The 12,152-nt window shown below is 41.9% G+C and overlaps 2 protein-coding genes across 2 annotated transcripts; both read left to right on the top strand.

Moving 5' to 3' along the window:
• Positions 1-2,776: 2,776 nt before the first annotated feature.
• Positions 2,777-5,073, top strand: LOC103034967 (trace amine-associated receptor 1-like). Its single transcript, XM_007259841.4, has one exon. It carries the CDS (start codon positions 2,843-2,845, stop codon positions 3,893-3,895), a length of 1,053 nt encoding a protein of 350 aa, XP_007259903.2. The 5' UTR covers positions 2,777-2,842; the 3' UTR covers positions 3,896-5,073.
• A 1,467-nt stretch (positions 5,074-6,540) lies between these two features.
• Positions 6,541-7,848, top strand: LOC111196293 (trace amine-associated receptor 1-like). The gene has a single exon (XM_022685492.2). The coding sequence runs from the start codon at positions 6,546-6,548 to the stop codon at positions 7,566-7,568; it is 1,023 nt and encodes a 340-aa protein (XP_022541213.2). The 5' UTR covers positions 6,541-6,545; the 3' UTR covers positions 7,569-7,848.
• Positions 7,849-12,152: the final 4,304 nt, after the last annotated feature.

The following is a 12,152-nucleotide window of genomic DNA, read 5'->3' as shown; positions in this document are numbered from 1 at the left end:
TCTTCTTTTGGAAATGGGTCTTTGCCTGAGCTGGTAGATATGCCTTGTACCTTTAGTACTTTGCAGACTGTTCTACATGGAATGGGATTCCTGACACAGGAGTTAGGCAGTCTTATGGACAGTCTGGTGAGATTACACTGTCATTTGTGGCTTTCTCAAGTGGCGTTGTCTGATGTGTGCAGAACCTCGCTCCTGGACCTCCCATTCATACCCGCCGCCGCATCCGCTACAGTCACCTGTTACGTCTGCTGGGAATTTTCACAGCAGCTGTGTGCATTTTGCCGCTCAGTTTGCTGGAACTGCAACCGTTGTAGATTTGGATTAATCATTTGAGGTTTGATCAGATTTGTCACAAACACAGGCTGATGCTGATCGATCAGGGGTGTGAGGAGGCTCTCGACCTGTGGAGGCGCTGCTCCTTTCTCACACCGTGGGTACCACTGGGGCTTGTGGCATCACATCAAGAGATAACCACAACCACTGCATCTCTCCAAGTTGGGGTGCTGTATGGCAATGCAGCACTGTGCAGGGTTCTTGGTGTGTTCACCAAGCCCAGGACCACATAAAACTACTCAAGCTGAGAGCGTTTTTTTTGGCACTTCAGCATTTTCTGCCACAACTCCAGGGTCATCATGTTCTTGTTCGTTCAGACAATATGACAGTTGTATACATTATAAATCACCAATGTTGTACTCGTTCCCTGCCTGCTCTGCGTCTGGCATGCAGCATCCTCACCTGGGCGTATCACAGACTGGAAGATTCATCTTGCTGGGACCCTCAATTCGACTGCAGATTTTCACTCAAGACAGAGGTTGGACCCGGGCGAGTGGTGCTTACACCTGGACATGGTGCATCAGATCTGGGATCCTTATGCTGTGTCGCATGGATGAACAGGGAGCCATGGGGCAGGCGCGTTGGCACAAGAATGGCCTCACTGTCTTTTATATGCCTTTTCTCCAATTCCGCTTCTTTTGAGCATCCTGCTCTGGGTTCGCCAGTGCGGACACAGTGTCCTGCTGATAGCTTCACTGTGGCCTGCCAGACCCTGGTTTCCTCTGCTTCACTCCCTACTCAGCAGTGAGCCCTGGCCGCTGGGGGTGGGCTAGCGACTGGGGAACTCATGGCTGGAATACCTCTAGCTCTGGGTGTGGCCTCTGGACCCCCAGATCTTCTAATGACTTGTTCTGCTCCTTTAAAATACACTGTGGAAAATGCCAGAGCTCAGTCTACCCGTCTCTTATATGTCAACCGTTGGAAGATGTTTTCAGATTGGTGCACTAAGTTCAGGGTTTCTCCTGTGCACCGTCATATTCATGTTCGGCTGGAGTTCCTCTAGCATCTGTTTGATGCGGGTAAGGCACCTTCCACATTAAAAGTACTGTATATGTCGCTGCCATATCAGCTCGTCATGTGGACATTAATGGATCATTCTTGGGTTCTCACAAGCTGATCTGTAGCTTTCTTAGGGGCACTAGGCACTTCAGGCCTGTCAGGACCCCACACTGCCCTCAGTGGGATTTGCTTTGCATTTTAAGTTTCTTAAAGGGTGCTCCCTTCAAACCTCTATCACAGGCCAGTGTTAAATGCGAATCACTCAAAACTGCTTTTCTGTTAGCTGTTGCCTCAGCAAGACGTGTCAGTGAGCTGCATGCATTGAGCGTGTCAGTGAGCATTTAGTGCTACTTGTTTACACTGGTGGCCTTATTGTTCCGGTGTTACATTGTGACCTAATCCTGTTTTTCTGACACCTGTTTGTGCACTTAGGCAATATGTTTTAGATCCATTCGTTCCACTGATCAACTTTTTGTGTGTTTCGCTCTCCAAACAGGGTCTCTCACACTGGGTGGTCAAAATCAACAGGATGGCATATGATGCAGCTGGTATCACATTGCCAGCATCTGTGACAAGTCACTCCACTTGTGGGGTTTCCACATCCTGGGCGGTACTTTGTGGTGTCCCCCTGTCAGAGGTGTGCTCAGCTGCGACCTGGTCATCTCCTTGCACTTTTTTGAGGTGCTACCGGCTGAAAGTGGCTGCGCCAATGGATCTGGCCTCATCCGTGCTACAATCTGCCTTTGGATGTGCTGCCCTCATGACAAGGTTGGTATGGTGTCATCCACTAGGCTAAGCCGCCCTCTGGCAATCAGAAGGCATGAAATAGAACGCTAGTTACGAATGTAACTGTGGTTCTATGAATGCTGGATGACCGCCAGAATCTGTCGTCACTCAGTCAGTCCATGGGTTGCGCGCAAAGTTGTTCTGAAGAAGATAGGTGGGTGTGACGGCCCTTTGTAGGGGTGGGTCACATGCTTTTTTTTTTGTATAATTGCTCGGTCCATTGCTGTGTCCAAGGGAATATCCACTAGGCTAAGCCACTCTCTGGAAGTCATCCAGCATTCATAGAACCACAGTTACATTTGTAACTAGCGTTTTTGCCTGCCCTCTGATGTTGCCCTGCCTGTGTATGATCTGGGGACTGTTTCCCAGATCTGGTATGCTATATCATTGCTACTGCTGTTTACTGGTATCGTCTTTACTTTGTTTTACCATCCCTCTGTCTTATACTTTTGTACATTTTGTACATCAGTCAATAAAAAAATGACAGTTAAAGTACTTATTTTATTATTTTTTAAATCCTAATTCTAAAATTATTTGAGACTAAAAAGATTTTTTTTTTTATTCACACAAGCCATCAAGCAGTATCATGGGATAACTATGAACACGTGACTGAAAGGGAGGGTATAAACCTGGATCACTGTGTGGCTTTGAGGAGTGAGGAGGACGAATTCATTGTTTAATGGAAAATGTGTAATCTTTTCTTGTTTGCATTACAGAAAGAATCATGACATATGATCAGCAGTTGGATTTCAGAATGAACTCAAGCCTTGCTCAGACAATGGACAATGCTCCTCTCTGCTATGAATTTTTTAATGGATCTTGTCCTAAGCTTGACTATCCTCTGTTTTTAAAGGTGCCACTTTACATAATCTTCGGCTTTGTGGTGATTTTAACAGTGTTGGGAAACCTGTTTGTCATCATTACCATTTTTCATTTCAAGCAGCTGCACATGCCAACTAATTACTTCGTTCTTTCTCTGGCTGTAACTGATCTGCTGCTCGGGGGCTTTTTGATGCCTCCAGGACTGGTGCAATCTGTGGAGACTTGCTGGTATTTTGGAAGTTTATTTTGCAAAATATATAACAGTGTTTCCATTATGTTGTGCACTGCTTCTATTTTAAATTTGTCTTTCATATCTATTGATAGATATTTTGCTGTGTGCCAACCTCTCCTGTATCAAACTAAAATCACCCCGTTTGTCACACTAATCATGATCTCCATCTGCTGGAGTGTTTCTATCATAGTTGGGTTTGGAATAATATTTCTGGAGCTAAACATTCTTGGCATTGAAGAGTTTTATTATGATAATTTTGTGTGTGAAGGAGCCTGTGTGTTGTTACAAAGTGCAGTCTCTAGTACTGCCTCATCCTTTCTTTCCTTCTATTTGCCAGGCATTGTGATGCTCTGTATATATATGAAAATATTCCGTGTTGCACAAAAGCAAGCGAAGTCTATTCAGGACTCGAAGTCCAAAAATATGCAATCAAGTTTAAGCAAAGAGGAGAAAAAAGCCACAAAAACCCTGGCCGTGGTTTTAGGCGTGTTTCTGTCACTGTGGTTGCCTTTTTTTTTCTGCAATGTCATTAATCCGTTCATTGGTTATTCAGTACCACCAGTATTGATTGATGCCCTTGTTTGGGTTGGTTATATGAACTCAACTTTTAATCCTATTGTTTATGCCTTCTTCTACAAGTGGTTTAGAAAAGCATTCCGAATGATGTTGTCAGGCCAAATATTTCAGCCAGGTTCTTCAAGAACAAATCTGTTTTCACATTGAAAATAATGAAGCCCATGAAAGAAATGTCTAAAATTAAACAAGTGCTTACAATAGAAAAATGTTCCGACCTGTTCCTTTTTTTAGTTCACTGATCAGCTATGTTTGTTGCTTTAGCAAATATGCTCAGTTAAATTCAGGAATAATGAAGTAGTAAGACACAACAAAAAGCATAAAAAATAAAAATGCATTTTTAATGATTCTGTTATGTTATTCAGTGTGTAACAGTCTCTGAATCAATCTACCCTTGTCTTGGATATGTAATTTTGCCTGGTAAAGGATCTTAAAGAATTATCAGTTTTAATTATGCTGAACTTATTGGAACTGGCTTTATGTTAAAAATCATTAGTTCCAACAAATAATGGAACTTTGTTTAGCAATATTTATTTCTTGTGGCATTACTGGACATGAAAAATATTGTTTTTTTTTATGTAGTTTGAAATGGACCACATCATTCAAATCTATTTTTAAATGGTTTGTTTTAATTTGAACTATACAAAACAAACATTTTTAAGCCTTTTGCAGTGTTGCCAAGCTATACCTCACCAGGAATGGAATCCTGAACGCAGGACACAGTAACTGATATGTCACATCAGTTGTTCTTTTAAAGAGGTACTCTGGCCGAAATGAAAAATTTTACCATTACTACATCTCTTATTAACATGCTCTCAACTTACAGCAGTGTCACTGTAGAATCTATAGTTAAAATTTCTCCTTTTGATGGTGTACCTTAAAAATTGGGGAAACTTTTATATTCTGAAAATTAAAACATCATGATTGTTTAAACAATCAACATTAAAAATTTAAGAAAAAATATAATCCACTCGATATTCTGGACTAAAACATGGTATGAATTCATTATAAAGTGTAACTTGTAATTAATCTGGCTAGAATTGTATGCAATAAAACTGGTGAGACATTTTAGTTAAACAACTATTCAAAAATATTGCTGGGTAATCACTTATATAAAAAAAAAGGTCATATTTAGTGAATGTTAAAATTAAGCCCAAAATCTGTTTGCTGTTAACAAATTTCAAATAAATGTGATGTGGGTGGCCCAGAGACACTCCATGAGTACTCAGAACTAAGTGTACTGACGCTTTTTTTTCAGAGTGCAGACCTTTCTTGCTGGTTTAGTGTTACGGAGCTCAAGGACAAGGCCTTCAGATGTACTGACACTGTAGATATATTGGAGCAACAGGATTTTTCTGCATTATACAGAAGGCTTATTTAGGAAGACAATAGATTGCTCTTTCCTTTGTTGCACTCTCAACACTGCAATTTTCTTGTGCACTGAATACACTTCAAATCTCCTCCAAATGTGTAATTGATGTTTTGGGGATTTTTTTTTACAAAGAACATGGAACTAAAAAAAACAAGCTTTTAAAATCACAATATCACTGTACCATCTACCACAGTGGCATTCAAAGGGCTTTAAGCTTTAATAGTATATCAAATCTGCAATAACAACATAAACTGAATAACAATCAATAAATAATCACTAGCTCACCTGCACCTGCTAGTCACTATACAGTGGACATTTTTAAACAGCAAACAGGCAATAATCTTTTACAGACCTTGGTTTTACATTCTTTTTTCCTGGGTGTTGCAGTGGTGGAATATGCCAGTTTATAATGCTTTGACACCTCTGGGGTAATAGAATAAATATAAATAAACAAGGTCCTATGCAATTTTATCATTTTCCTTCTCTCCTTTTTCCGTTTATTACTTGTTTTGTCTCCATTTTTGAGACCCAGTGCTGAGAGAATGCATAGAGACAGTCAGCTCTAGAAACTCTTATCAGTCTCAAATATGTCAACTATTTTTACACATTTTTTTGTTGTTGGAATGCAATCTGAGACAGCAGGAAGTAATGCATACAGGAGCTGGCTCATGGGCTGAAAGAGGTCATGGAAGACCTCTCGCTCTCCCATTAACGCACCACTGCCTGGTGCAAGGAGAAACATCCAGCAATATATATATATATATATATGTGTGTATTTTAAAAAAGGGTTAAACGTCCTTAATCTTCCATTCTTAATCTTGATTTATGCAATATGAACTACCATGCTTTAGGATGGTTTGCGCATTTGCTTGCAATTCCATTCTACACCACATGATGTCACTTATTTACGCTCTCTCAGGCCAAATATTTTTTATAAATCACAGTTTTTGAGTGAGATTTTGTGCATGCACCTGTCAGGCCTTTTTTTATGCGTACGGACCCTTTATAAACTAGGCCTTAGGCTGCGGTGCTGATACTCACTAGTGTCTGCAAGGTCAGTTTATGATCCACAAAAAAAAATAATTGGTTGAACCTGTACCCCTTTGTATGCCCAACCTGCACTGATACCCCACTAGCCAAAACCCTGGTGCCATTGAGACCCAAACTCATTTCAAGTCCAAAACAAAGCACTAACCCACCCATGAAATGAAATAAATGGCTGTAGAAATATACATTGTTAATGTTTAGTTGTGTTCCCATTGGATAACTGAACATGTGATTAAAAGGGCAGTGTCTTGTAGTCTAGGAGGAGTAGTATAAATCTCAAACACTGTGTGATGTCGGGTTTTGAGGATAAGCTGTTCATGGAAAACTTGAAATCCTTTTTATTTTCATATTTTCAAGTTGTCTTACATGTCAAACGTCAGAATGAACTTCAGCGAAGTTCAAATAGTGAACATTTCTCCAGTTTGCTATGAATTTTTAAATGGGTCTTGTCCAAAATTTACATATCCTGTCCCTTTGAGGGTGTCACTTTACTTGTTCCTTAGCTTAGTGGTGATTTTAACAGTATTTGGAAATCTTTTTGTTATTCTAACTATTGTTCATTTTAAGCAACTTCACATGCCAACCAACTTCCTTGTTCTGTCTCTGGCTGTAACTGATCTGCTGCTGGGTGGATTTGTGATGCCTCTTTGCATGGTACAATTCATAGAGACTTGCTGGTACTTGGGCATTTTATTTTGTAAAATATACAACAGTGTTGTAATTATGTTATGTACTGCTTCAATTATAAATTTAGCTTTTATATCTATTGATAGATATTATGCTGTATGTAAACCTCTGCAGTACCACAGTAAAATCACTCCGTTTGTCACATTTATCATGATTTTTATCTGCTGGGCTGTCTCAACAGTAGTTGGGTTTGTTATAATATTTTTGGAACTCAATATTTTAGGCATTGAGGAGTTTTACTATGAGAATGTTGCATGTGAAGGAGGCTGTGTGTTGATTCAAAGTGCAGCATCGAGCACTTCTTCCTCTTTACTCTCCTTCTACATCCCAGGTGTTGTGATGCTCGGTATATACATGAAAATATTCCATGTTGCACAAAAACAAGCAAAGTCTATTCAGGACTCAAAATGTAAAAATACTGAATCAAAAATCAGGAAAGAAGAGAAAAAAGCAACCAAAACATTGGCTGTAATTTTGGGGGTGTTTCTTTCACTTTGGATGCCGTTTTTTATTTGTAATTTTAGTCTCCCTTTTATAGGTTACTCAATTCCTCCATTTTTGATTGAAGCGCTTGCTTGGACTGGTTATATGAATTCAACATTTAACCCTGTTGTTTATGCTTTCTTCTACAAGTGGTTTAGGAAAGCATTCAGGATTATATTGTCAGGTCAAATATTTCAGCCAGGCTCTTCAAGAATGAATCTATTTTCACACTAAAAACAAAATGGAAAAATGTTATTGCTTTTTAAAGAAAATTGAAATGTTATGCCCCTAAAAGCAACTAAAGTATAAATTCAATATATATTGTGTATACTGGACCTACGCTTTGATTTCTATTCAAATAGACTATTCATGAAGTAATTAAGCCCTTTGGACAAAAGTGATGACATAATGTAATGATGTTAATAACTTTAATTGCACAAAAAGTATACATTTCTGAATGTCTCTGAATCTTTGATTTCATCTGAACTTCCAATAAACATGCCCGATGTAATAATATTGCCCTGTGTAATTAGTTTTATAAACCAAGTTTACTTAGGAGAGGTATTAGAGAAAGAGTACAAATGCAGTATGGCTGGAACATTGTTTTATTTGCACCGCTATTCTTCCTATTACACCTCAATGCAGCGCTGCAGTGAGTTTCAAGCTGTAATTTTATTACTTTAAAAAGATCAAAAATCAAGGAAATCCTACCTAGTGCTGCTTTAACTAAGTAACAGTGAAAATTGCAAAGAATAATAGCATGGGGCTGTTTTTTTAAAGGTTGACCAAAACCCTAATGCTTAATGTCTTGATTTTTGGGCATGGAAAAATTAAGGGGCACTTTCCCAAACTGGGCCTTAGCTTAGCGTACTTGGCAAACTTCTGTCACTAAATCATCCTGCAGGTCTTTTTAAACCCCTGTCTTCTAAGTAATCTGGTGGCAAGAGGTGATACCTTCTTCTTCTGCTATATTCTGCTAGTGTACCCTGTGTTCTTTTAACTTTAAATTAGCCAACTTATTTTTCAACATTATCTCTAGGAACATTTACTGCCTTTGCTATCTTTTTCAATAAGTGTATTGGTATGTAGAAGGCAATAATCTCTTGTCACTCAAACATTATAGTCAACAAATCAAAGCCAGTTCAGGTACTTGATGTGTTCTTCACAGGAATTCTACACAGGGAGTTAAGTTTAATTATTCTGAGACAGCAGTCATCATTTTGTAGCAAAATTGAGCCACTTGTTATATTAGTTGCCTTTTCCTATTAATTTTTCTCTTCTTTAATTAATTAAACATATACAGCTTTAAGTTTTTTTTATTTTTCCATTAACTGCAAAAGTGACACCAATTCCATATTAAAGGAGAATTCTGGTGTGAAATGGTCTTGGGGTGCAGTGAAATATGGTAACGGGTACAAATTTTTGTTAATAAGCCCAGCTCCATTTGCCCACAGCTGTTTCCGAGCTGGCGGACCACACTCTCAGAGTCTCAGAACCATGAAAAGGTAAAGGGTGGCGACAGACAGTCAGTGGAAGGAGGAAAACAGACACATTAGCAACATTAACATGTGGAGTAGCGCTTACTGGTCGACAAGGAGCTTAGTTCGATCTTTTATAAGAGCCAGGTGTCCTGTTCAGCAGCCCCCAGCCGTGGGTGGTTTGAGGATGTCCTTTTAATGTTTTTGCATGGTTTGGGGAGCTGTCCAGATGGCGGTGCTGATCAGACATTGGTAACACACAGAGCGGTCCAACATGATGGTGTCAGTGATGATCATGTGTTGGGAAATCCCCTACCGGGCACAGTACCCCCCCCTTTCGTGGCACCAGAGGGCCGAGTCCAGCTGACGGTTCTCAGAAGGCACCCGAGAGAGAGCATCTGTGTTGGCTGAGCCGGGTCAATGCCACACCTGAAACGAGAATTACTGGATAGCAAGAAAACACCTAGTCACATGGGCATTAGTGTCTCTATGCCGGCAAATCCATTGAAGTGGGGCATGATCAGTTACCAATGTAAAAGATCTACCAATGAAGAAGTAGCAGAGCTCCTCCACCTCCACCTTAATGGACAGGCTTTTAGCTCCAGGACTGAATAGTGGCATTTTTTGTGTTGGCCATGAGTCCAGCTTAGTGGATGGCTGTGAGGATGCATTCAAAGTGGAGGAGGTGTTCTGCCCATGTCTTTGAGTGAATGACAATGTCAACCATGTACGCTGCAGAGTAAGCCCAAGATGACATCCATCAGCTGCTTGAAAGGTGTCCAGGGCCCCTTAAATACCGTAAAGTAACACCGTATAGTGCCACAGTCCAAAGTAAGTGGCTAAAGCCATTTTCTCTCTGTCTTTCAGGGCCAATAGGACTTCCCAGTACCTTTTTGTCAGGTCAAGGATGGAGATTTTGGTGGGACCAGCTCACACGCCACAGAGTGGGACTATGCCTGGGTTGGTTGGTTGGTTGGCATCCGTCTGTCTCGAGAGACAATGGAAATTGCGCCATGCGTATCAGTCTGTGGTTGAATTACAGTTCCGGCTGTGACTGTAGAGCCCGATCCTTGAGTGACAGACCCTATTGCAGGTGCTGCAAGTGAAGTTGGTTTCTGGTACTGCAGGTGCCGATTTTGCTTTCATTCTTCTGCATGCCTTTTTCTCCTCCCAACGCTCTTCTCTCCCCTGTTCTGACATCTTAACAGCTGACTCAACGCTGAGTTTCCAGGCACTGCGGGCCGCTGCCACTGCTTCAATACCTGATAATATGATGCCACCCGCTTTGAGATCCTGCTTGCACATAACTTTGTAGCGAAGTTTGGGCCTTCCTCTGGGTCTAGAGCCAGTGGCAAGCTCGCCAAAAAACATATCTTTGGGTATTCTGCCATCGTGCATGCGGGTCACATGGTCGTGCGCTTTGTGAGCAGGGCGAACATGCTGGTGGTTCCTGCCCGCACTAGGACCTCTTTGTTGGAAATGTGGTCCTGCCAGGAGATGCCTAAGATTCTTCTAAGGCAGCAGAAGTGAAATTTATTAAGTCTGCCCTATTGGCAGCAGTACAAGTCCAGCACTTGCTACCATACAACAGGATGGTCAGCACACAGGCATGGTATACAGTAATCTTTGTCTTGATGGTAAGTATGGAGTTGTCCCACACTCTCTTGGACAGGCGGGCCATTTCAGATGAGGCCTTGCCGATTCTGGAATTCAGCTCAGTATCTAGGTTAAGACTGCTGGGAATGGTGGAGCCAAGGTAGATGAAGTCCTCCACCACGTTGAGAGTGCAGTTACCAATGGAGATCCTGGGTGACAAGCTGACATCTTGACCTAGAACTTTCGTCTTTCTGGTGCTGATCGCAAGACAGAACTTTTTGCAAGCATCAGAGAAACGTTGATGAGCTCTTGAAGGTCAGCCTCGGTGTGCACCGTCAAGGCAAACAACATCTCACAAATGAGAACTTTCCGCACTTTTGTCTTCGCGCAGAGGCGTGCAAGATTGAACAGGCTGCCGTTGCTTCTGGTGTGGATGTAGATACCCTCCTCAGTGCTTAGGAGGGATATTCCACGATAATTGTTGCAGTCAATACATCATCTTTGTTTTTTGTATAGTGTGATATTGCCATCCCGCATACCCTGAGGCACGGTTCCTTCCTACCAACACTGTAGCAAAAGTTTGTGGAGGTGATCAAGGAGGCTGGACTGTTTGCCTGCTTTACTGACCTCAGCAGGGACGCCATCTTTTTTTTCCGGAGCTTTGCCACTGACAAGTGAGTCGATGGCCTTGCTGAGCTCCTCAGCAGCGGGTGGAATGTCAATCTCTTCCATGGTGGGCAGGGGGCTTGTATTTTCTACTGCTGTGTCTGTAACAATGGACTCGGTGATAATGATATCGCCAGAGGTGGATTTTAATGGGGCGATCTTGATGGCACTAGGGCCAAAGGGCTACTTCATACCCTCATACATGGCTCTAATATTTTCATAGTTGGCGGACAGTTGAAGGCTTTGACACAAGTTCTGCCAGTAGTTGTTAGCGCACTGTCAAGCAATTCGCTGGGCCTCACTTCTGGCCCTTCTAAGGGCAGCAAGTGTCCTCTCACCGGGGTCTTGTTTGTAGTCAAGTAGAGCAGCTCTTTTGAACGAGATGACTGGCTCGAGTTCCGCAATTTCGGCTTCAAACCAGTCGGGGTTTTTCTTTTCCCTCTTGCCAAACGACTCCACAGCTGACTTGTAAGTGGCGTCACGGATATGGTTCCATCTCTCTTAGGTCCTGCTTGTTGGGCAGCTGCTAAGGGCCTCTTGGATGGCGCTTGCAAAATGTTCTCGCAGTTCAGGGACTAATGTCTTAGCCGTGTTGATTCTGGATTGTCCTTTTTGCTTTGATCGATAGATCCGCTTGGGCTTAAGACGCACCTTGCTGGCGACCAAGTAGTGATCAGTGTCGCAGTCAGCACTGTGATAAATGAATGTAGAGAGGACACAGTTCAGTGATGTTCTTCTGGTGATGACGAGATCCAGTTGGTGCCAGTGATGCGATCTGGGGTGTCGCCAGGACATTCTGTGGTTGGGCTTTGTGGGATAGAACGTGTTTGTGATGCAGAGATCATGAAGGGAGCATAGCTCAAGTCTTTGCCTGTTCTCATTGAGTTTGCCAACACCAAAGTGGCCGATACATCGGGGCCAGGAGATGTGATCTGACCCAATCTGTGTATTAAAGTCACCGAGCAGGAACAGATGTTCACTGGCAGGGAACTTCTTGATTCTCGTCTTTCATTCCTGCTGAAGGAGGAAACACTGGAGGACATTCCTGCTGAAGGAGGAAACACTGGTTCAACTGGAC

This window comes from Astyanax mexicanus, chromosome 1 (assembly GCF_023375975.1).
Source record: "Astyanax mexicanus isolate ESR-SI-001 chromosome 1, AstMex3_surface, whole genome shotgun sequence".
Classification (NCBI taxonomy): Eukaryota; Metazoa; Chordata; class Actinopteri; order Characiformes; family Acestrorhamphidae; genus Astyanax; species Astyanax mexicanus.
This window is presented reverse-complemented; position numbering and strand designations above follow the sequence as displayed.

Excerpts from the sequence above, each read along its gene's own strand:
- LOC111196293 (XM_022685492.2), top strand. The coding sequence starts at position 6,546 with ATGAACTTCAGCGAAGTTCAAATAGTGAACATTTCTCCAGTTTGCTAT.
- LOC103034967 (XM_007259841.4), top strand. The coding sequence starts at position 2,843 with ATGACATATGATCAGCAGTTGGATTTCAGAATGAACTCAAGCCTTGCT.